General features: G+C 35.8%; 1 protein-coding gene across 4 annotated transcripts in view; it reads right to left on the minus strand.

Moving 5' to 3' along the window:
- Positions 1 to 26,815, minus strand: part of LOC111043601 (limbic system-associated membrane protein) — a 474,975-nt gene that overhangs the window by 86,703 nt on the left and 361,457 nt on the right. For all 4 annotated transcript variants that reach the window (XM_039423919.1, XM_039423920.1, XM_039423918.1 and 1 more), the window contains exon 5: positions 3,936 to 4,080. In XM_039423919.1, the coding sequence (XP_039279853.1) occupies positions 3,936 to 4,080 (145 nt within the window). The remainder of the gene's footprint in view (positions 1 to 3,935; positions 4,081 to 26,815) is intronic.

A 26,815-nucleotide genomic window follows, 5' to 3' on the forward strand; every position in this document is an offset into this window, starting at 1 on the left:
AATAGTCAAATATTGGATTCAATTCAAAGTTTTATAGAGCTCTCCATCAGTAACAGAATTCCCTCAAAAATAAGCAACCAGTACCTGATTTATACCTCAATCATGATGATTTATGAGAATCCTAGGAGATTTAGGAGGAATGCTATTCATCCATTCCATCAACTTGCTTACAAAGCTTATGCATTGTATATTAATTGAGAAACCATTTAAAGTGTTATTGATGGATATATTAGGAGAGACAAACATAAATGCTTTTTCTCCTGATAAGCGTTTTAAATTTTTCGCATTCTCAATCAAATTACTCTGTGTGATGAGGATAATGATGAATTGAGTGAGTGTAGCTTCCAGCAAAGCGATCTGGCGATGAAGAGAGGAAGGAAAGTTCTACCATCGTATTTCAACTTCCCATTATTCTTTTACCGGGAATTAATTTAATAATTGGCTCTCTTTTGTTTGCAGAATTTGATATGAAAATGACTGCGCTCCACGTGTTAGCTAAAGGCGATAGCGCGCTCTTATTGAACATTGGCTATATTGCTGATGCTTCATATTATTTTTCGCGTTATAATCCGTGGATACCGAATTATTGCACAACCCTTTTTTATGAAGCTGGTCGGTGACATTGAATGGAGCTTAATCGATGATGAAATTCCGGATTAAGGTGGAGTGTTCCTTGTTTTACAGTAATTCTCTATCGACGTGTTTATTGTGAGGGAATTTCGTGAATCAATACTACCAGAAATCATAATTGTTGATTGTTCAAGTTTTTCTGCGAATATGAAAATTCCCCAAAGTCAGTTACCATACTGATTACTCAAATCCCCTTCTGAAAATGTATCAAAGTTGGCACAGTTTATACTCTGGTGTCAGTTTGTAGCCTACTGTTGATGGTTGCCAGCCTTGAATGTACAAAGTTCCCACAATGTAAAGCGTGTTGCCTACTCTTCTCCTTCATTCCGTGCTACTGTACTATTCTCCTTGGCACTCAACAAAATAAGTTATCATCATCATCATTTGAGATATGAATAGGTATTTTGGGATTAAACGTCTAATTCCATCATACCTATCGAATTCACATCTATAAATATGCACCCTATAAATATGTAAATATAAAACGCCAAAGTTTGAACTGGAATTATATTGAAATTTTATATTTACCTTTTGGCAGAATAAAGTATAGAAAATTCTACAATGAGTCATTCAAGAGAATAGTGATGAATAAGATGATGATGATAATAGTAGGAAATAGTATTGATGATTGGATAGTGGTAAAGGGACTGTACTGGTGCTACAGTTTTGGGCTATTCCTCTCCTTTCATTCCATTCTACTTTCAACAATTTTTTATTTTCCCTGTACAATTTTTATCATTCTTATAAAACAGTTGATATTATTGTCATCATAATAATTATTCGAGCTATGAATACATTGAAGATTGAAATTTCCATACACCACCGTGCATATCGGATTCACGTCCGTGCTAACTGTATTAACTATAAAAAATAACAGAACTTGATTAATGATACTCCAAAGCAAGAATATGAATTCTAGATTCCAAAGTTTAAACTTGAATTTAATTGGAAATTGGAGTGAAGCTTGAAATTGACAAATCATCTCAAAGAAGCCGTTTAAGGGAATAGTAAGAGGATATTAATTGGAGCAATAGTAACTAATAGATAATCATAGTGAGTAGTAAACATCAAACATACTCGACTCAAAGATAGCTTTTATCCTCCCTGACAATTCATCATTTGTGGGTGGCATCAGATACCAATTTCTTTAATTAGAGTTAGAGTTCAAATAGAGCATGGATATTATCATTTTAGTTTTGGAGAGATCGATGAATGCAGTCATTTCATCATAGAAGTTCCAACCTTCGAGTAATTGATAACCTCTGATTATTTGAATGGAATAATATTATCATCCATTTCATGCTTTATCCACTTGAAAAATCAAGTTTTTAAAACCTATGAGATTCCACTACCTGAGATTTTAAAACCTCTGATTATTTTCTTCGCATAATCAGCATTCCTTAGTTGAATATCGGATATATCGAAACTTCGACCATGAATAGAAAAATTAGTTTTGGTTACTGTATTTAACAATTTGGTTCGTTATTTTTCCTCATGAATGAAATTTCCTCAATCGTACCTGTATATCCTGCGTCAAATTTCTGAACTGTTGCTGCTAAGCTCATTCAAATACAGTTCGAATTGAACAGATTAATTAATGTGTGATTTCAGAATGCAACTTGATACCCAAGTTGAAACCATGTTACATGAAATAATCAAATTCAATTTCGATAACGAGCTAACAGATTGGCTCGTGCATGAGTAGTGAGGGCAACGCGTTCCTCGATGTAATGTTGCAGCCTCTTGTGTCTGTCTGAGTGCAAGCTATGATGGAATAGGCGCGAATCGCACTTTGGCGCGTATCTATTCATGGTTGTATTGGTTGTTCGCCGTCTACCAAAGGCAAGTCAAAGGCTCTTGCGCGCTGTCAGAGCAACTAACTTTAGACAGGAAATGCTGCTGAAAATGATTAATGACCAAAGTGAGTCGAGCTATTATATGCGCTTACACGTCCACATACGCTCACGTGGGCAAGATCGTCGGCGTGCACACACACACTCACACACACACAAGTAAAACATAACGGCTAATCCACATTCACACGAGTTGGGATTGTTTATGGGCCCTTATCCTATGCTCCAATAGCCTTATACAGCATTGGCCGTTATCAGATCGGACAACTGCATGCTACGAATCACAGCAGCCATGCCCCCCACCGCCTCCAACCACGCCGCACTAATAGTTGTGCACTACATTGCACTAACATACACATGCTCCCCCATATCCCTATCCACACATGCGAAATTGCCCCCTGATAATACAGTCACTTCTTGTGTTATCATTTAATAATCTCCATGCTCTATTTGGATTCTAAATTATAGCAATTGGTATCGGATACATCCCATAAATGAATTGTTGTGGGGGAGGATAGATGTTATCTTCAAGCCGTGTATGTTTGTTGTTTACTACTCTCTATGATTTATTACTCATGGTCAAATTAACTTGTCCAAGTTAATTACATGCTTTGGCGAGGCCAAGAATATTAAAATACCTGCGCAGCACATTGTCGCGGCAAAATGTTTTAAACTACTCTACAATGGAAATTTTATAAAGTGAATCTATAGGAATTTCCCAGCGAAGTCTTATCAGTGCTGGGAAGTGAACTACGTAGGCTACAATCATAAACAATAGAGGATAGTTGCCTTTGCGAGTAAGGAATTCGGTAGACATGATGTCCATGTTCCGCCACTTGTTGTCAATTTTACACAACACAGTTTTCATAAATATTATTGATTCAACATTAAATTCACTTTTGTATTCTCCACCAATTGAAATAATATTTCCTAAGTGGTATCTTGCAAAGACAATATTATCAAAAAAGCAAATAATTCCTCAAAATAACTTTGGAGTGGATGATTTGGAGAACTGAGATTTTACAAGTACATGGTCATGAAAATACATGGAATTAGACTGGAATAATTGATTTCACTGAGTCGGAATAAACTTCTCCGTAACTAGAATGGCTTGGGAAGTGAAAATACACAAAACCCAAGAATAGATGCATAACATAAAACATCTTTATTATGAGAAACATGTTTGACGAACATGATCCATCCACTTATAGTGTTTGGCACCGTCTCTGTCATAATCTTGTAAAGTGTCAATTTAGGTGATACTTTGTCCGAGGTGCATGTCATCACCCATAGCGTTTGTCAAAATCGCTCAACTCCATCAAAATTGCTCAATTATTATCATTAGTCAAAAATATACTGGTCTGTGGGTGGTCTGCGGCTATTCGGGGAAAGTAGTCGATTGTATTAAGGCCTGCAACATAAATAGAAGCGATGCATGTTGCGGTGACTTACAGAGCACATCGAGCTGCATGTCAACGGTGACGGGCTCCCCCACCCCGTTGGTGGCCGTGCACTGGTACACCCCGGCCTGGTGTCTGTCCACCTTCTCCAGGGTGATCGAGAAGCCTTCTTTCTCCCCGATCGGCATCGCTTTCCCCTGTAAAACAGCAAAATGTCACATCACACAGAGTGTTCATCATCGTGTTATCAAGCTATCATGTTGTTGCCACCTATATTAATAGCTTTACTTTTGTTGTAATGGAGAAAAAGTATAATTTCGAGCATCAACCTACGACGAGTTTCCATGATATGATAGAGAACCGAGTACCTAATAATGAACACAGTGACCTTATAGTGATATTTGTAAGAGATTCTAAAAAAATCCGGCTGGCGATTGTCTGGTCAAGCAGCCGTAATTGTGTGTTTTTATATATAGTATTGTGTTGACTTGAATAAAGCATTAGGCCTACTTTTATTCTATCCTATTTTAGAGAGGAAAATAGTTCCAATCCACTTCAGTTACACTTTTATAGCGATTCTGTATTATATAAATGTGGAAAGTCTTCTATAGCCTGTGTTCCTGGCTGCAATTACAGTGTGGTGAATCTTTGAAAAAGCTCTACAGCTATTATTCCTATTCAACAAATACTTATCTGATGATTTGTCATATTGCTTCTTTGATATTTTAACCGTAACATCTATAAGTGTTACTATCAACAATAATTGATGTGTTACTATCAGGTACTAATAATATACAGATTAAACATTATAAACATTTTTTTCTCTTTTCGATAATTAGAATCGTGAATAACACATGTGAGAAATATATCGTAGAGTAGTAATGTTTTTTTAAAACATTCATATAAGGAAATAATGATAGACTATATTTTTTGAATATTCAAGATAAATTGTACTGGTTGTATATTCATGTTCACATTGGTTTGCAGACGTCACGGAGTGCAAGAGATTTTTAATATCAATGCTGGACTCAAAGATCAATGGATTTTATTTCGTATAATTTAAAATCAAGTTCTAATGACTGAGCTCAAGACTAATGAGCTAATTTTTTCTACCCTAACATACTTGAAAATTATAACAGCGAATATCTCATTAGATATTCTTACTGATAATGATTGTTAATATGTACACTTATGACTGTACTATAGAAGCTAGTGTTTTTAATCTATCCGTGTTGTGTGTATCCTGTTTCAATTTATATTATAAAACTTTAAAGTGTTTTCTGTTATGTGATATATATATATATATAAATAATATAAATTGATATAAATAGTTTTATAATATAAATTGAAACAGGGTACACACAACACTGATAGATTAAAAACACTCAAAAACTTGCATTATAAATACACACAATAACTTGCATTATAATTTTCGAGAGCTGGGCTCCCTTTGTCAATCAAACAGGAAGTGGTGCAGATTTGAATTCCAACGGTCGTGACCACAGAGATGCGGTAGATATGTTGATGCATTGCGGTAGAGATGTTGTATAGACCATAAAGCACAGACAAACGAAGGCATACTGATTGAAGGAGTATTATGGGAGTAGTTGGTGGGCAATTATGGGTTACAAGGGGGAGATTTCAAATTTGAGTGGGTTATGGATAAGGAAAGGTGTAGATTATGAATTGATAGAAAAGAGGAGATTTAGAATTAGAAATCAGATTTTTTTTCTATTGGTCAATACTATAGCCATCTAGTCTAAAGACTAATGAGCTAATTTTTTCTATCCTAAATTACTACTTGAAAAATTGAACAGTGAATTTCTCATTAGGAACTCTTACTGCTATTGTTTAATTGATATGTACACTTATTGACTGCACTATAGAAGCTTCTTCTTCTTCTGATAGTGCCTATTCGTTCCGAATATTGGCGATCAGCCTGACTATGGTTATCTTATTTACAGCCATCCTGAAAAGTTCTGTTGTAGTTTTGGAGAACCAGGTACGCAGGTTTTTCAGCCATGATATTCTCCTTCTTCCTGGTCCTCTTCTGCCATAGATCTTTCCTTGGAGAACGGATTTCAGCAGGCCGTATTTTACTTCATTACGCATTATATGGCCGAAATATGCAAGCTTCCTGCTCTTGATGATGTTCATCACTTCCAAATCCTTATCCATTCGCTCCAATACAGCTTTGTTGGTCACTCTGTCCATCCATGAAATTCTCAACACTCTTCTATACAGCCACATCTCAAAAGCCTCGAGTCTTTTTTCAGTTGACTTGATCAATGTCCATGACTCCATCCCATAGAAGAGTATTGAGAAAATGTTGCAGTGGAGGAGTTTGATTTTGATGTGCATATTAAGGTTGTGACTCTTGAACAGTTTTGCCATCTGATTGAATGCAGCCCTCGCTTTTTCTATTCTGCATTTCACCTCTTGAGAATGATCCCATTTCTCATTGATCAAGGTTCCCAGATACGTGAACTGTTGTACCCTCTCTATCGGCTTGGTGTTAAGCATCAAGTCACATCCTCCCACTGCTCCCTTACTTATCACCATGAACTTTGTTTTGTTTACATTTATCTCCAAGCCATATTGTTTACTGACGCCTCCTATCTTGTTCACAAGCTCCTGCAGGCTGTTCATGTTGTCAGCGAAAATTACAGTATCATCTGCATATCGGATATTGTTCAAGCTTTCTCCATTTAACAATACTCCCATTTCAGTATTCTCAAGGGCCTCCCTGAAGATTTCCTCTGAATAAAGATTGAATATCAATGGTGAAAGGATGCAGCCCTGCCTAACGCCTCGAAGAATGTCAACTGCATTGGTCTGCTCCTCTGCACTGATCCTTATAGTAGAAGACTGATTCCAATACAGGTTTTGAATGATTTGAAGATCTTTCTCATCCATTCCTGTGCTCCTCAAGATCTCCATCATTTTCACATGCTGAATTCTATCGAATGCCTTCTTGTAATCGATGAAACATGCGAAAACATTACAGTTCATGTCTCTACAGCGTTGGAACAAGACCTGTAGACAAAACAAGGCATCTCTTGTACCAACTCCCTCCATGAAGCCGAACTGTGTGTCTGCGACTCTTTCTTCACAAATCTTGTAGATTCTCCGATGAATAATTTTAAGGAAGAGCTTCAACATGTGACTCATGAGGCTGATGGTTCTATATTCACCACATGTCTTGGCTCCCTGTTTCTTAGGCAATATTATAAATTCGGAAATCAGCCATTCATCTGGGATGCTTCCAGAATTGTATATTTGATTGAATATATTGGTCAAGAATTTTATTGATTCATTGTCTAAAAGTTTGAAAAATTCTGTATGCACCCCATCTGGACCCGGAGTCTTCCCTTCTCTCATGGCACCAATAGCAGCCTTGACTTCATCCACCATGATACTAGGACCAGACATATCCTGAACTTGCATTGCAGGTGGTTCTCCTCTTTCATCAAAGAAAAGCTGTTCCACATACTTCTTCCAAGCCTCCTTAACAGCCTCTCTATCAACTATCAAATCTCCTGCATCAGTCACAAGCCTCCCAACAGTTCTCCTCTTCAGCCTTCCTGTCACCTCTCTCACCCTTCTATGTACATTGACCTCATCAAACTTGCTCTGGAAGAACTCAATCTGCTGGCACTTCTCCTCCAACTCTTTCTCCTTTGCCTCTCTTATCTTTCTTTGGATGGACCTCTTTAAGCTCTTGTAAGTTGGAGGATTGTTCTTTTGTTTTCTCCTTTCCTCCATGAGTGACAAAATCTCATCAGTCATCCATGATTTGTGTCTCTTTCCATCATCCTTGAGATATTTATCCTTGATCTTCCTTGTTGCCTCTGCAAACGCCCCAACCTGATCCCGCGTATTGACAACCTCCTCCTCAATCTGCCTGCACCTATCATTGATGTCATTCTTCACTTGGTCTTTTAGTGTGCTGTTCCTAAGCTTCTTGAAGTCATATCGTGGACATTTTCTCCTTTGTATAGCCTTGAGCTTTATCCTATATTCTCCTATAAGTGGGTTGTGATCTGACTGCAAATCCGCACCAGGATACGTTTTAACACTTGTGAAGCTGTTTCTATATCTTTGGTTTACCAAGATATAATCTATCTGATTACGGATAATATGATTTTCTCCATCATCTCTAGGAGACGTCCAGGTATAGAGTCGTCTGTCTGGTAACTTGTAAAAAGTGTTCATTATTACCAGATTATGCTCAGATGCAAATAAGCTCAGAGTTTCACCTCTCATGTTTCTGGCACCAAGACCACAAGGACCAATATGTTTTCCTTCTCTACCTTTGCCTACTCTGGCATTAAAATCACCCATCAGGATAAGTAGTTCCTGTTTGGGAAGTTTTTTCAAGAGATCCTCGATCTGAGAGTAGAACTCTTCGATCTCTTTTTCACTATGATCACAGGTAGGTGCATACACCTGGATTATATTTGTATTTACCGGTGAGGTACTCAATTGCAGCAGCATGACTCTTTCATTCACAGGGACAAAGTTGGTGACATGATTAGCAACATTTTTATTAACAATTATTCCGACACCATTTTGATATCTTCCATTAGTTGTTCCAGAATAGTAGACTCTATAGTCTCCTATATTACAGTAACTGGAGTTGGGCCATCTCATCTCACTCACTCCCATGATCTCTATACCTAGTCTTTCCATCTCCAAAATGCATTATGAATTTTTCCTGCTTGGGCCATGGTTTTAACATTCCATGTACATATTCTCTTAATCTGTTTCATCTTATTTTATAATTACTCATGTTTCTGTTCCCATTTGCTCCCCCCGAGATCCGAATGGGGCTTGAAACTCCGGACTGATTTAACAAGAACATAGCCATGCTGACATACTAGGAAAGTCACCAGGTGACCTTTAATGACTAGGGTTTCCGTTGCCACGTCATCCTTATACCGTTGACTGTCTCATCACAGTTCTTCCGCTTTTAGGGCCAGTTTCCCAACCCTGGGGCAAAAGGGTGCCCAGGATCCTCCACTGCTCATCCGCCCTGTAGGAGGCCGTTGGCGCTTGATGGAGGGGGGTCACTTATTCCGGTGGCCACTCGGTCTATGGTCGCAGACCATAAAAAATAGAAAATAAAATGAAAAAAGAAGAACTTTCCCAAGGCAGGCAGGACAGGATAGAGGAAGTGAGCAGTGCGCGACCGACAGGACGACAGATTGACACCTTACTGAAGCAAGCCTTACTGTGCCCCCATCATCCCTGTTGCCGCGCACTGCAAGAGAATGGCACAAAGCTAAGTCAATGGAAAGGTGCCATTCTAGAAATAAAAGATCCAAGCATGTCGGAGGAGAAGAAGGACTTGGGAAGAAGGGCTTGGAAAGGGGAGGTCCCTTTTAGTCGCCTCTTACGAACAAGCAGGAATTACTGTGGGTACAATTCTACTACCCCTACCACACTGGGGGGCTATAGAAGCTAGATTCACTCAATCACTGCTCTACTCTTTCACTGGACACTACTTGAACAAGCACTACACTAGTTCAAACGGTTTCCTCCTTTTGAGCCTCCGCACCAACCCTCCATTGTCTAGCAACTGGATCGCCTCGACGTTGTCATGTTGGTGCAGTCACCCCTCGTGCCTCTCCGCATGCCTCTGGATCTCGGTGGACACCAGGTCGATGTGCAGGTCTCTATGAAGATCGCTGTTCCTGACATACCAAGGAGCATCCACAATGTTCCTCAGCACCTTGTTCTGGAACCGTTGTATGACATCGATGTTGCTGTTTACACCCCCAAAGTTGTATACCATATGTCCATACTGGCTTTAGTATCTGTTTGTACAGAAGTACTTTGTTTCGGATTTGTAGGTTGGAGTTTCTACCGATCAGCCAATACAGCTTCTTATATTTGATTCCAAGTTCCTCTCTTTTTTTTTTTGACATGGGCCTTCCAGCGAAGCTTTGCATCCAAGGTCATACCTAGATACTTGGCATCATTGGCATATGGTACAACTTGGTTGTTAATTGTCATTGGTATGGGCAAGTCCTTCTTATTGGTGAAGTTGATGTGAATCGACTCTGCTTCATTTAGTTTCATCCTCCACTTTCTAGTCCAATCTTGAATTTTGTTGATGGATCTCTGTAGTTTTTCTGTTGCAATATGAATATTACTGTCTACTGATAATATGGCTGTATCGTCTGCAAATGTTGCTGTAGTATTCTCATCAAGGCTGGGAATATCTCTGGTATAGAGTGGGTAGAGAAATGGTCCTAGAACACTTCCTTGAGGAACTCCTGCTTTTATTTCCTTCAAATCAGAATATGAATTTTCATGCCTGACTCTAAAGTATCTGTCAGTCAAATACGTTTTTGATATATCTGTAAATTGCTTTGGTAGCACTTTTTTCAGTTTGAAAAGAAGACCTTCTTCATGCCACACTTTATCAAAAGCTTGCCCTATATCGAGGAAAGCTGCTGAACAAACTTTTTTCTCTTCTAGGCTCTTCTCTATTACATTCACAATCCTATGCACTTGGTCTATTGTTGAGTGTTTCACTCTGAAGCCAAATTGGTGATTTGGAATTATGTGCTGTCTCTCAATTATTGGTATTGGCCTACTCAGTAAAATCCTTTCAAACAACTTGGCAAGCACAGGTAGCAATGATATTGGCCTATATGATGATACTTCATGTGGCTCTTTACCTGGCTTGAGTAGCATTATAACCTCTGCTACTTTCCATATTCCTGTTACAAATTTGAGTCTAAAAGAGGCATTCAAAATGTGTGTTAATTTTACTATTGCTTTTCTTGGTAGGTGCTTGAGGACTATTACATTTTTACTCTAATGAATTCTCTATAACATTAGTGATTCTATGTACTTGGTCCAGGGTTAGTGCTTCTGCCTGAAGCCGAATTGATGGGCTGGTATCAGATTCCTGCTACTTATTATGGGAGCCAATCTCTTCATTAGCAATTTCTCAAAAAGCTTTGAAATTACAGGTAGAAGAGATATTGGGCGGTACGATTTTGCTTCTTGAGAACATTTCCCAGGCTTTTGCAACATAATGACTTCTGCCACCTTCCAAATTGAAGGAAAATGCTGTATTCGGAGTGATGCATTGAATAAATATGTTAGCATGACAATACCTTTCCTTGGAAGTTTCTTCAAGATTTCACCTGCAATCAAATCAAACCCAGGTGCTTTTTTGGTATTCAGATTATTTTCTTCTTGAACCTCATTTATAGAAACTAGATCAATCTCTGTATACAAATCATCTATGATATCTCCTTCAGGATCAATTTCAGATTGAATGTTGTTTGGCTGAGAGATTTCTTCTAGATGATTAGCAAATATATCTGCCTTTTCTCTGTTTTTTATTGCCCAAGTACCATCTGGTTTTCAGATTGGAGGGGATTGTGATATTGGTCGCTTAATTCTTTTTGTTGCTTTCCATAATGAATAATCTGTACTGGCATCAGCTGTCAAATTTTAAAGGTAGTTATTAATGGATTCCTCAGTTAGTTTCCTTATCTCTCTTCTCAATTGTTGTGTTTTGTTATTCAAGATATTTTTGTCAGCAGGATCACGAGCTTGTTGCCATCTTCTTCTTGCCCTTCGTTTTTCTAAAACAAGTTGTCGAATCTCCAGTGGGTAATTGCACCCTTTTGTTTTCCTGGCGTAGGCTATTGTCTAGTGTTTTTCCAGGCTGATTTCTGGATTTGCCACATGAAATTTTCTGCGGCTTCATCTAACTGCTCAGCTGTTCTAAGTGGAATATCCAAGTTGATTTTATTCTCCAAATCCACTTTAAAAGCTTCCCAGTCTGTTGTTCTGTTGTCTGTCTTCTTTCTTTATTATTCGTTCACTGAGTGTGAGAATTACAGTTGAATGATCAGAATCCAGGTCAAAGCTCTCTTCAATGTCAATGAAATTACTGGATATTCTCTTTGTTATGAAGAAATCTAGAAGATCTGGAGTTTTATTCAACTCTGTTGGCCAATAAGTAGATGTCTCTGTTGAATGAAATTCGCAGCCGAGCTCCTGAATAGCCTCTCTGAGTTCTTTTCCTTTAGTAGATGTGAGTTTTGAACCCCAATCCTTATGCTTGGCATTAAAATCTCCACCCACTATGAATCTATCTCCAAGCTGATGAAGCATATTCGTATAATAATTTTTTTTTAAATTGTAACGTGGTGGAAAATATTCAGCTCCAACAAGTATTTTCTGGTTGATGGACTCTATACCAACTACAGTAAGTTGTATTTCATTACTTTGAATACTGAAGTCTTCATAGTGTTCAATACTCTCCTTCACTATTACAGCACTTCCACCTCTTGCTTGATTTTGAGGATGAATAGTTTCGTAAACATTATATCCATTGATTTTGAAGTGGGTCTGCTCAGTTGAATGGGTTTCAGAGGTAAGGCACACATCTATATTTCAGGTCTTTAGAAATATTTCTATTTCTTGTTTTCTATTATTATTGATATTATTTATTCCATTGATTGGAATGTCAATGTAGCAATCCTGATATCTTGTTGGCTTGTAATATTCATTTTTTAGTTTTCTTCTCGATACTCTTACTCTTCCCTTCCAAGCTTTCAAGTCGTCCAGAAAGAATGTTTGAACTGTTTAAAATTTCCTGCAAAACATTATTAACATCAACTGGTTGGAAGCAAAAACACTGCTTTGATTGACTCTCCTGTTGTATGCTTGGAGTGGGTTTTGTTACTTGAGAATAGGATATTTCTCCAGTGTACTTTCTTGAAGTGAATTTTCTCTGTTGGGTATGTATGTGGTACTCCGCTACTTCTTTTAACTATGTTGTCTTTTTCAGTTCTTCTTCTCTGAAGTTCTTTAGCGATGAGACAGGCTCTATAGTTAGCTGGGTGAGCCTCAGCACAATTGAAACATTTGGCTGGGGTTTCTTTAGCCTTGGTACATGAAATGGTGCAGTGTTTTCCAGCACACTTCACACACACAGGCTCATGTTGACAGTATGCCTGAGTATGACCAAACCGCTGACAACGTTTACACTGCGGAATCATTTTATTGCTTCTAATTGATTCAATTTTCACTTTCATATAGCAAATATGTTTAATTTCATATATATTTTTTGTATCTTCAGTATTCTTGAATGTTGACATGAACATTGGAAGTCTGATAATGTGTTCTTTTCCATCCTTCTTCACTTTTTTCATTTTGTTGACAGCACTGATTATTTGAAAGCCTCTGCTTAGAAGATCGCTCTTTATATCCTCTGGATCGCACGATGGATGAAGCTCTTTAGCCATGACACGAATTGGACGAGTTTGTTTATTTTCGTACATGTGCCATTCATATTTAGCTTCATTCAACATCCTAGTTAAATCTCTATATTTTTTTCAGTTTCAACATTCAATTTTAGCTGGTTGTTGTTCATCATTTTGGCACTGAAATTGAGATTTTTCGATTTCAATGCCTCTTTAATTTTGGAATACTCTTGAACATTGCTTAATATGACTGGTGGAGGCTTGTTTTTCTTTTCTGTCGGTTTCATACATGTAGACTTAGTTGCAGGCCTCATTTTTTCTGGTGAGTCACGGATTTTTCTCTTCTTTTGTTTAGGAAGAATCCATGCAGTCTCTGATGCCACCATTTTCTCTTCTTCCTCCCAATTTGGTGGTGAATAACTTTTATTGCTACTTATAGACGATGCTGGTTGCAATGTATTTGAAGCTTATGATTGAAGCTTCTGTTTCGTTGAAAATGCTGATGAAAACATCTCTTTCAGCTGATTGATCTCCAACTGTGCTCTCTCCAACTCCTTTTCCAGCTTTTTCATTCTTTCTCTCTCTTCACTCTGTTGACAAGTGACTTCTTTCCATGCGTTGTACAAAAACTGCTCTGTTGCAGTTTTTAGTTGGTTCCTTTTTAGAAACGATTCCGGGGAACTGTTGACGTTGACAGTCATTGACGCTGAATCAACGCTCTTAGCCGGTGTAAGTTGACTCGTCATAGTTGTGACGTCATCTGTTTCCTCCTCCTCTTCGAACTCTGGCACGAGGAAGGTCGGCAATCTTTTGGGAGTCGACATTCCTCATATTTTTCACATTCCTTAGCCGGACTAGATGGTAATTCAGCACTGAACTGATTTTTCGGCGCAGGGCACTGAACTCGCGCACAACAATTAAAACACTGAACTCAGCACTTAAACTATTGCATAGACACTATTTCAACTATTCACACTAAACCAAAAACTATGTCTGCTCGCTATGACTGCTCGATTGATACTTTTCTGTAAGTTGACCACAAATACTGGTTAGAGTGGTCAATTTAGTTCCTACTTTTTACTTTCCTTGCCCTACTACCATATATGTAAGGAAAGTATTGCTTTCCAAAGAAAATTAAGGTACCCCAATTTCAAGTTTTCTATACGTTTCAAGGTCCCCTGAGTCCAAAAACATGATTTTTGGGTGTTGGTCTGTGTGTGTGTATGTCTGTGAACATGATAACTCCATTCCTAATTAATCGATTGACTTGAAATTTCAAACTTAAGGTCCTTATACCATGAGGACCCAACAGTAAGAAATTCAATAAATTTCAATTCAAGATGGCGAAAAAAATGGTGGATAATTACTAAAAAACCATGTTTTTCACGGTTTTCTTGAAAACGGCTCTAACGATTTTCTTCAAATTTATACCATGGGTATTTATAAGCCCTAATAACTGACATGGGTCTCATTTCTGGGAAAATTGCAGGAGCTCCGTAATATTCTTGAGAAAAATGGCGGATAATTACTAAAAAACCATGTTTTTCACGATTCTCTCAAAAATGACTTGACCGATTAATTTCAAATTCATACCCTGTATAGTTATTTATCAGCTCTATCAACTGACATGAGTCTATTTCCTGGGAAACTGATGGGGTCCACCCCATAGAGGCTTGAGTAATAGACTTTGTAAACTGACATGAGTCTTTTGTCCTTCTCGTGCATGAGGTTGGTAGGTAGAGCAGTTTATAAAAAGAACACATAGTTGAGATATTTCATCTGTAGAACAGCTGTTTTGACGACTTTTAAAAAAATAATCGAATTTCACAATTTACACAAATGAAAAAGTACTCTGAAAACAATTATATATATATATATATATATATATATATATATATATATATATATATATATATACACATATAATCAGTAGTCTGATCATAGTTTCAAATATGTTGCCGCCAATTGTCATTATGTTATTCCCCTTAATTATTCTCGTTTAAGAATGAGGCTTACAGTTAAATGAGCAAGAAAAGTTGTGTGAGTGTACCATACCAGATTTTTGAATTGTAATTTGCTATGTTTTTTGTTGAAAGGAATCAATAAATTTCATTTTATTTTCATTTCATTTCATATTTATCTTGAATTTACATCAGCTTTCTAAAGCTGTATTGGCTTGTACATATAATATATAAGTCCCACGTTGGTTGTGACATGTTTATGTAACATCCTTTTGGGGTTACAAGTGCCCAGATGGCAGTAATCGGTAGAGCATGTGAGTTTTGAATATTTTTGATATTTATGCACCTGCTGAAATATAAATACCATACGGTTCTCACCAGATTTTCGAGGAGCTTATACAAAATTCTGCTATCAATCGCTGCAAACCTGCTGCTGCTTTATCAATCGGCAATCTTTACCGCTGCATTGACTGACTCCACAATTATAGATGCTGAAGAAGTAGATAAAATTTAAGGATTTCAAATATTGCACAAGACTATATGGTACCGACATCAATCCAACTCACTACCATCTGACAAAGGGGTCAGCAGTGTGAGACAATACCGAGTTTGATCCATGATGGTATTTTAATTAGAATTCCTTATACTTTCTATGACTTGTAGTACTGCTTCGACTTAATTCTATGACTCTGTATTTAAGTCAATTTGATTTCAGCGATTAGGTTGAACCATTCAAATAAATCTTGAGAACATATCATTTCTGAAGATTTAATGATCAATACTGTTTATCACTGATTTATCCAACTCATTCGGTGAAGAATATAGTTGGTTGATAATTTTATTTATTTGTCAATAATAATAATAGAAAATACTAATACAAGATTGGTCATGCATGAAGACAGGATTAAAAATGAAAGATATACAATTCAACCAATAAACATATAATTACAATGAAATCAACAAGCAAAAAAATAAAATAAAATATGAAACAATGAATATAAAAACAATATGAGAAAATATGTAAGAAAAATATCACAGATGGCTCAATTAAAACTCTTATTCTGCTTAATAGCATCATCTAATAATTTTCATAATTTTTCTATCAGCATATATTATAGATTTCTATAGCTCAATCATTTGACTTGGTTCTGCTTATCAAATAAGAATTTTATAAATCAGTATTCCAACAATATCAAAGATCTTAAATACTAATTCTCAGTGTATGAGTTCGGCTGTCAGTGGAATTTAGATAAAATAATTTATCTTTGGAACTTTGAGCTTCATGTAATTCTCATTATGATGATACTGATATTCAAATACATTAACTGAGCATATCTAATACTTTAAATAGTGATATATAATTAAATATTTTATTCTCATCAATGTTCTTAGTAAGACTTTCCCCTTATCTATAACTACTTGCGCAATCAAGTTAAAATCAAGCTTGATTTTTAAGTAAAATCTTCGATGAGCTAGCTTTATGAAATTTCTATCAATTCTTTGCCCTGAGGGCCCTCTAAAAATTATTTCTTTGTAACCCACGTGCATAGATTTTTCACAAATTTATAGATGTGGCATGGATTCGCCTCGTGTGTCCTATGCCTTTTTCTGGTGGGCTGCTGTCGTCTTCTCCAATGGAAGATAATTAATTTAATAACTCATGTAATAGAGCGACTTCACTGAGTTAGGTTCATTACTTATTAGGAATTTTTAAGATTTAAACTTTGGTAATAAATAAAATTAATTATTATAAATGGGATTCAGTCTACTGCTCTCATATTGGTTGGCGTCCCGGTCAATCTCTGGCAAGCAAGTGGGTAGTTGATCTTCCCTTATTCATTTTCGACGATACTTCCTATTTCTAAATTTACATAAAATTTGAATATCTTCTCCTATTGGTGGATTTCAACAAATCCGCAATGATGCAATTTAATACTGTCGAATAGTCCACAATACAAGAGCATATTAGGAGGTAATACATGAATATATTCACACTTAAATTTTATTTTATGCTAGAAATGAACTCTCATGCACTTTACAATAATAATGAATTTTTATAATTTTAAAAAAGACCACGTGGAGACTTTTGAAATAATTATTTTTAGCTCCTAAAAAATACTGAGTTCTGATTGGTACATCACCAGATTTTTGTACAAAATGTGCTAATATGTTAGTACGCCTAATAAAACTAGATCCCACTGCCCTTTCATTTCTATTACGTTTTCATGATTTTTATTTGCTCACATATAATATACAATAAATATTTATATTTGCTTTTTAAACGTTTATGTCCTTTATTTTGCATGCTAGAATCTACAAAACCCTTTTGTCTTCGTTTTAACGAATACTACCTACTTGCAATTATTCTGCTAGAAGGTATCTGACTGAATTGCAGATGTACAGCTTGAACGTTATTGATATTGCCGACAAAGAACTTAACCTCAAAAACAATATTATTATTTTTATTAAATAATTATTGAAAAATGATTTCCATTTCAAATTGTTATCAATAATCTTAGCCTTTATAGTCGTTATCGTCTTATCTTTATCGTCGACTGATAATACCATTGGTGATAAACCTTTTTGGTTTTCCTGAATGAGACCTAATAATCCATTTCAATTAATAAATTTTCACTGGTGCAAAAATGTACCATTTTAGCTTCTATCACAGCATAGCTTATTTTTTCATCATGTTAATGTATGTTTTCGATCGATAACAGGGTTTAAAGTTCTGTGTAATTTATCTATCATTGGTATTGACACTGAAATAATTTGCGAATTTTCTCATTCGAGTCTTTTCCCAAAAGGTTGGAAAAATACAATAATGTCCATATTAGGTGAGTTTTGGTTTATGCGTAAACTGCCGATGTCGACCAATGCCTTCTCCCTTAAAACATATTCAATCAACCAGAACCTTTTAGGTTATTTGTGCTTTCAAATGCTATTGTGATGTAAATTTTATTGGTTGAATAAAACATCGTTATTATTTATTTATTATTATTTAGACAAATTGAAATCTAGCCGATCTGTGATTCCCCCCCCCCACTGATGAGGTCAACGACGGCATTTACGCAAAAACGAAAACCCACCAATACAAGTTATTTCTGCAATGATGATTTCATTGATCAATTTCTCTCCCCAGATGAAATTCACTAAACCATTCTATTCTGATTTGTCTTGAATGAAGAAATCATAAGTTGAGGTGAGTAAAGACTTGCGAGAGCAAGGCATTGGAGGAATTTGCTGGAGGAAGAGCAAGTCATAAAAATGGCTGATATTGCGGTACTATCTGCTTGCTCTGACAGATAAACGATATCCGTTCAGCATTTATCAGCTGGCATCCGCGGCGGATGCCCTAACGGCGGCGCGGACAATAAATAAGAAATCATTATAATCTGCCGCGAACGACTGGCTTTGGCCGGCTGACCTGCTCCTGGCAGAGGTCTGCCATCCTCCCGCCCTTGAGTTATGGCAGAAAGCTTCAATCCATCTTCATGAAGCCAGGCTACCTACTGTTCTTCCTCGTTCCTCTCCAAATTCAGGTCAACTATAAAAATCTTCTGAATGACCGAGGATTACTTGTGGAGGGTTCAGTCTCGATATGAAATCTGAAATTCGTTGTACTTTTCTTGGTTACAATAGATGAAACTGGAAGTAGATGAAAAACTTGTCAAGGAGTTTCTGGTCGTCATGAAGATATCATCCTTTGTTGTCAATATTGATAATGTTGATATTAACAGACTGACGCTGGAACAGTCGAGGGTTTGAATTCCGACAAGCTAATATTGATGTTTTCATTTTATCAATTTTTCTTCAATCATCCCACCTTATTATTAGTCTTCTCACGAATAAGAAAGTAGGCATATAAGTGCATCATCCAGCAGAAAATTTTATTATTGGAGATTCATTAAAAGTAATGGTACTTGTTACAACTCAATTTCAGTTGATACATATAATTTCTAATATGCGAATTTAGTCTTCTCATTTCAAATAATACTTATGATAATCTGCAATTTTGGAGGCCTATTTGAATTTTTCTCCTTCTTACATTAAAAATAATCTACAGACATCACAGTTGTTGTACAGACATCAATTAAGAAGGTATTTTTTTCATAGTTTCCTCAAAAGGAAAATTAATGATTAGGGATTGAACTTCATCTCTCATCAATGATTGAAGAGTTGATGAATAAATCGAGCTGGATGATTTCAGAATAAATTGCATCATACAAGATTATCGGATTGAGAGAGGTTTTTCTGAACAAGGAATATATCTACGTGTTTAGAAAAAGTAAAATGTTGCTGTCACACCAACAGGAAATAGAGAACCAATTACTTGATTATCTTATCATATCTCTTCCTTTTCCCCATATAATTCCACTGTGGAATTCCCACATTTTAAAGGTTGGAAGCAAAAACCCTGCATGGGTATATCATAGATAGTAAAATACGTCCACCACCATGATGATTCAATAATGACTCTATGAAGTGATAGCATTTAATGCAGCTTTTCCTGTTCTGCTAGCTTTAGTGCTACAGAAATCAGCTTGAAGAGAGGAAGTCTTTGAAACTGAATATCAAATTTCTATTACGCAGTATGACAGTTATCGCTCGAGTGATTATTAGCGCCCAATATATGAGTTTTGGCCCTCCCAGAATCGATTGTTCATTTCATCCCATTAAATAATTTCAACATATATGAGCAAGTTGTATATTAAATATTGAAGTTACGTTACAACACCATTCATTTGATTGTTCTTCAAATTATTAAAGTTTCTAAAAAATGATTAAAAACATGAATCAAATTAGAATTTTCAGTCTACCTTGATACTCGCTCAAATAATCAAGGTCGTGAAATCAAAACCCAGACAACATAATTGATTTTTTCAGATATCGACCATTCCAGCGCTGTGTGCATGGGGCCATCAACTAATAATTTACCACTCCAATCATAGAAGCATCAAGTCATAATGTGAGGAAGATAAATGATTGAAAAATACTTACACAATTTATTAACTTTGTACAAAGGGGTGAATTGTGCTAAGAAAATTAAGGCAGTATTCTACTGATTACTCATGAGATGTGAATGTTCAATCGTGAAAATGTTTAATCAAATTCAATGGAAAGTTTGAGCGTAAATAACTAGACTACATGATTAGTTGTATGTTATGAATTTTTCGAAAGAAACAGCTTTTTTACTAGCTCATACATATCATAGAAAGAGGATAAATTCGTATCCATATTCAATTACCGATGGTTAGTTCGTTTCTATTATTTAAGTATCTTCTTACTGCTTACGTAGAAAGCACATTGAAAGACGAAGTGGTTAGTGCATCTATTAATTATAATAAAAATTATTTTTGAGAAGTCTACAAGTAGATGTTGTTTAACGAATAAAACAATATATAAAATTGAAAATAATCTATACTTATAAAATTCCTATCTCACTGACTCACTGACTCACTGACCCACTGATCACGATTTCTGGAAAACTACTGGATGGATTGCAACAAAACTTGGAATATAGCTTCCTTATAAGTCCTAGGTGCTCACTAAGAAATCTTTTGGCGATATTTTAACTCTAAGGATGGTTTTTTAGGGTTTAAAGTTCGTCTTTTAGCATGTATATTCTTCTTCTCTCAATCTCTCAATTATAATAGAAATATCCATATCATATGTTACTATAGAACTATGATCTAGAGAGAGTACCTCTCCGAAACAGTTGTTAACTGGCAACTAAATTAATAATTTTGTCAGGTTGGCATCAAGTTGAGATGACTTCATTAGGTTGGCACCAAGTTGAAGAACTTATTGAAATGCATTTATCGAGAATAAATTGATTGGGCACTGCTGCTTCAATCAGAGCTATTCATGGGATTATAGATCATTTTTATTTTTCAAGAAACAAAATTTTTAAACGGGAGTTTCTTCTATCAATATTGATCCTATTCTAACAAGACTAATTTTGATAGTATATCCGACAGATCGCGAAAACTGCTTAAACAATTTCGATGACATTTTAATAATTCAGTATGATATATGGAGGGTATTTTTAAAATTTCAGAAGTGTCCGTTGTGAAACATTATTTTGGAACAGGTCTCAACTCTGGGAAGATTCGCTGAAGTTCCTTGAGAAAGGATTATTGGATTATAAAGAGAACTTACTCTACATTATATTTCAACTACTGTGCTACTGTGCTACTGTGCTACTGTGCTACTACCTTATCATATCCTAGTGCAGCTTTGTGATGTTTCACTGAACGAAACATGAATCTATAGTAGAGACCTTATCAGCTGAAAAATTTCCAATATTTTCACCAATATTATCACTATACAGTGATTAAGTCCCTCAGGTAGCAGCTGATCAGAAAAAAGGTTTCCATAGTCTGTTGAAAACGTAAGAGGGTGTGAGCAAATGGAAAATATTATAATAGCTGTAGTTGAGTTACCAAATTTGGTGACCTTATTTTAAAACATTTCAGTATTCATGGGACATCTGGAAGAATGTCCTGACATTCTTAAGACATTAAGAATTAACCTGACAAGCTATTGTGAGAGAATTGTTGATTTATGGGGAATTCTCCAGTATCATGTGGGTAAAAATGAAGAAATTTTGAAAATTGGGAGCAACATGGAAAATATTCATGGACTCACCGAAGGATAATTAAGAGAGTGTATTATTTATCATCTAGAGGAGAAGAAATGGGCAAACTAGAAACAGGAGAGACGTTTTTATGGCGATGAAGGGAAGTTTGTGAAGTGAGTGTCGCGAGCCCGGCTTTTTAGGAAGGCTAAGATGAGGATGAGGAGCAAGGGGAGGAGGAGGAGAAAGATGAGGAGGTGGAGTATGATGAGGAGGCGGAAGAAAAGGAAGGAGTGAGTACTACGGGGTTTCCTCTCAATTCGTGCGGATTGGCTTCTCTCAAGGCGGTCTCCCATCTCTCTGTTATTTTCCACTTTTCTCTCCACTATGTAAATTTCTTATCGTCTCACTACAACTTTCTCTCTCACTCTGTTCCATTATTCTGCTTCGCTTGTAATTACAAAAAGGTCTTGTAGCAAGAATTTGAAATTCTACGGCCTATTTTAGTTTATATTATTCCTTCTACTACCATCTGGGCTTATTTTTTCTAATTTGGCTCGGAGTTCGTCTATGAAGATGAACTTTGAACAAAAAGCTCATAAAGCAAACAGCAGTGGTTGTTGTGAACCGAGAGCAAAGCTGAGAATGTGGAGCGTCAAGGAGAATCTCCAGTGCTCTCAAGAAATCATTGCAGTCAATGAGATCGTTTAATTAGAGCATGGGATCATAATAGAAAATACGATGTATGCTTGTTATACTTGCTTCATATTTATGTTTCATTCCTTGTCACACACTCAATATTCAAGTTCATCTCCGTTTTTTTGCGTAGCCATTAAAACGTTATTTGTAATATTGACTGAAATCCTACTACAACTTGCATATCTATATCTGTAATTAGGTTCTCATGCAATATGCTATAGCCTAACTTATAAATATCATCAATATCGGGACATAATTTAAGATCAACATAAAATAAAACAAAGACCTTAAAGAGATATAGACCCACAATGCCTATGCCTTCCCAATGATAGCTCTTACTTGAAATTGAAGACCGCCATTGAGGTATTTTAGCCCGAGATATTATATCTATATATCTGTAATACTATAGATTACAAAGGCATTGGTATGTAATAATCTTATAGGTTGCCCCCTCAATGGCCGGTTTCAATTCCAAGTACGACACTAGCGATGCATGTGAGTCTATGCATCTTTAAGGTCTTTGAAATAAAATATAATTATTCTAGGGGCCTGTTTCCGAGCTAAGAGCTTAGAGCTTAGAGCTGTCTAAGTTCTAAACTTTAAACAGCTGGACTATTAGTCCAGGCGCTGGCTTACATTGAGCATACATGAGAGAGGCAGAGAATTTGACTTCGGATTATTGTTAGGGGGTCTTTAGTGTATATGAAACTCGATGTCGTCACGTCCCAGGGTGGTCGACAGCTTGGGGGGGAGGGGGGTAAGTTGTAAAAAATGCGCGTTTATAAAATCGCCTGTCCTGCAGTTACTATTCATAGTACAGCTTTTAATTTTGTCTCAATATTATGTACACATAACTGGCTTTCAATGTGGTCCTATACATTTTTGCAATAAACCGCATAGTTTTTCCGTAAAAAATAAAATATCTCGAAAAATGTATTTTTTTATTATGGACTTTTTGTTATTTCTCGAATATTTAAGTAATTAGCCGACTTAGAGGAAAAGGCTCCCAATAAACGTTGTAGGCCGTTTCTTGCTGAATCCAATGATATGTATAGTTTGAGGGTTACGATCATAGATGCGGCGGTGGGAGGGGGATAAGTAGCACTGTTACGCTGCGGCGCGGTCCTCCCCCATGAATAATGCGCGTAATGGCCTGTCTATCGCATCGCTCCTACTAGTCTAAGCATTCAAATTATGTATTTCAGGAACGCTATCTCATGTATTTTCGGTCGCTGAACACGATTTTTCAACTCTCAAGCCTTAATAATTGATAATTCTCATCATAATATACTAATTATGGTCAAAATTACAAACTTCATCTCATTCTGCAAGGAAACTAAGAAATGACTGTTTGAAATGAACGAAACTTGGGTTTCAAGAAATATATTAGGATAGAATAAAGATAATATTCATATATGTTTATGTTCTATTGTTTTTATCTCAAATTAATTTATTGTGATGCGCTGCAGGCTAAATTATATTATTAATTGCACACTGGCCACGCTTACTTGATATAGTGGTCAGTTAATTTCCAAGAAATATTTGTGGAATTTCTTAGTTCTTCATGGTGGAAATGGAATTCATCATTCATTCATTATCATAATGATTATGTTTAGTATGAAAATGTTAATCTTTCGTGAATCTTCAGTTTGTCGTGAACTTTTGAGAAATTATATCCAATATAATAATAGATATGTGTCAAATCAAAATGAAATGAAAATTTAAATATTCATTCATATTATTTCTAACAGTATTATTATAATGATATTTCACTAACTTTTGATTGATTCATCCATTATGGTATTCCCGTTCAGACTGTTTTGAAATGGTAACAAGTTATTCAGTATCAAAATTGGGATTCGAATAGTTTTGGGCCATGCCTGTTATTCTTTCCCAAACATATTTATATGATTTGTAATTTTATCCACAAATGAATGAATTTATGTATTCCTGCACGTAGCTAACGTATGGATTATTCCTTTATAGATTCTTGCATGTCACATTAATAAATCTCTGCCACAGATTTAGAAATCAAGTCTCGATGGTTTGGAGAGCATATTATTGGAGTGATTCTTTTACTCTGCTGCTTCTAATATGTTCACTACCTTTGTTTGATTTTAGACCATAGACATGAAAAGCTATGTCCACCTGTATCACTCCATCTTTATTGAGAATTTTCATAACTCTTCTCATCACAAAGTTTCCATAATCTTGCAGCGTATTGAAGTTTTGAAAAGTGAAGTAGGAGTTGAATTCAGGAGAGCCATGTCATCATTATGCGAATTTGTCAACGATATTGGGATTTAGTCAAATCCACAACTAGTTTCACTTACAATTTCATGGGCCAAGTGAGATTAAGAGTTTTTTTTTCAAATATCCATCAGATGTTGACAGAGATTGCGGTTATTGTAGAAATGCATGCTGCACTAAAACTTCAATGCTGAATTATCTTTAAACAGCTACCTAGTAAAAATACAGAGATCAGATCTTTTTGTTCTAGAATTAACTAAGACTAGGATTTTTGTTTGATTGCATCGTGGAGAATGAAAGAACTCTGTTTCTTTTTATAGGTGAGAATACACTTTTACAATTTGCCACAACTATGTTCAGATAAAAATCGTTGGAGACCGAATAACTATTTCTTTCTATACGTTCAAAAGAGAATCACACACTTCTTCACTTGCTTCCAGACCATTGATAACATTATGCAGATTCTGTTGTCCATCAGAGTCTTGAAGAAAAATGTTATGTTCTCTTGAGAAGATTATGCTTCTGGAAATCATTCTCATCTCTCATTATTCTTGTTTTACTTCATTAGATGACTTTCTTCACAATCTCCAGTGATATCCATAATGATGTCAACATACTTGAACAGAATATCTTTGATGGAAGATTTATTTATATAGTAGCAGCCATTTTAGGAAAGCCTTTGAAGAACTAGCTATTCCAATCACTCAGTTTTGGATGATCGAATGAGGGTTTGCTCCAAAGCATGATCGGTTGTCACATTTATTAAATTTTCAAGGTTTCATTTGACAGAGAGTCAATGTATTGACTGTATAGATCCAATGTTTCCTTATTGGAAATTATTTTCTACTTCTATGGGTATTTTTTATATTTTCTAGATATAACACAGACTTTATAACATAGTTTGTGTGATTGAATGAAAAAAGTATGGGATCTTTTCTCGTACAGTTTCTATGTGCAATACCAGAGTCCTTCCTTATGAGCATGAATACAATTTAAGATAATTTAAGCTATGTTACAATAATCAATCAAATTTCAAGTAGTCATTGATTTTGATTCTAAAAAACTTCACAAATAGCTCCTGACTTCTTTCAAATATACTTTGACAATCTCTCATATTTGAACCGTTTATGAGTACTTGTAGTTGTTTCAATGAATTGATTGCTTGCTCTCACACCTTAATTATACTGATCTCCCCTCAATAGATTTCCAACAGTATTCTCTCCAAATATTTCAAATTCAACAAAGATATCTCTCATTCCACTTTCATTCAAGTACCACCCCAAGACAATCAGTCAAACTCAGCCAGATGAAAAGTATCTATTCGTAGATATAAGTTACAGAAATCAGTTGATAAAGCTGCGTTTACACAAAATGTTAATAACTTAATCTTTATAAATTCTATTAGATTGAATGTTAATAACTTAATCTCTATAGATTCTATTAGATTGAACGGAACTTGGCAAACACATATGTCCATCATATGTATGATAAGTTATGTTCAATCTAATAGAATCTATAAAGATTAAGTTATATTAACATCTCCTTAATAACTCTGGTGTAAACGCAGCTTTAGAGTTGTATTTCCTTTGTAATCAAATATTTAGTCATATCACATGGGAGTAATTGGCATTATTTGTGCTTCAACTGTAAATTATATAAAGAAATATTTTACTCCTGTTACACGGTGCTCTATATGGGGTAGCCTATATTATTTGTTTAACTTACTCCATTACTTGACTTTCGCAATTCCAACGTGATCATTGAACTAAATCGAATAATTATTCTCTCCTAATGGAATATCAGTTTTTTATCGACTGAGAAACACATTAGGATTCCTAACAGGATGGTTTATCATTACAATGTAATCATAAATAATGATAATGAGATGAAGTTTGTAATTTTGACCATAATTAGTATATTATGATGAGAATTATCAATTATTAAGGCTTGAGAGTTGAAAAATCGTGTTCAGCGACCGAAAATACATGAGATAGCGTTCCTGAAATACATAATTTGAATGCTTAGACTAGTAGGAGCGATGCGATAGACAGGCCATTACGCGCATTAATCATGGGGGAGGACCGCGCCGCAGCGTAACAGTGCTACTTATCCCCCTCCCACCACCGCATCAATGATCGTAACCCTCAAACTATATATATCATTGGATTCAGCAAGAAACGGCCTACAACGTTTATTGGGAGCC

This window comes from Nilaparvata lugens, chromosome 3 (assembly GCF_014356525.2).
Source record: "Nilaparvata lugens isolate BPH chromosome 3, ASM1435652v1, whole genome shotgun sequence".
Taxonomy (NCBI): Eukaryota; Metazoa; Arthropoda; class Insecta; order Hemiptera; family Delphacidae; genus Nilaparvata; species Nilaparvata lugens.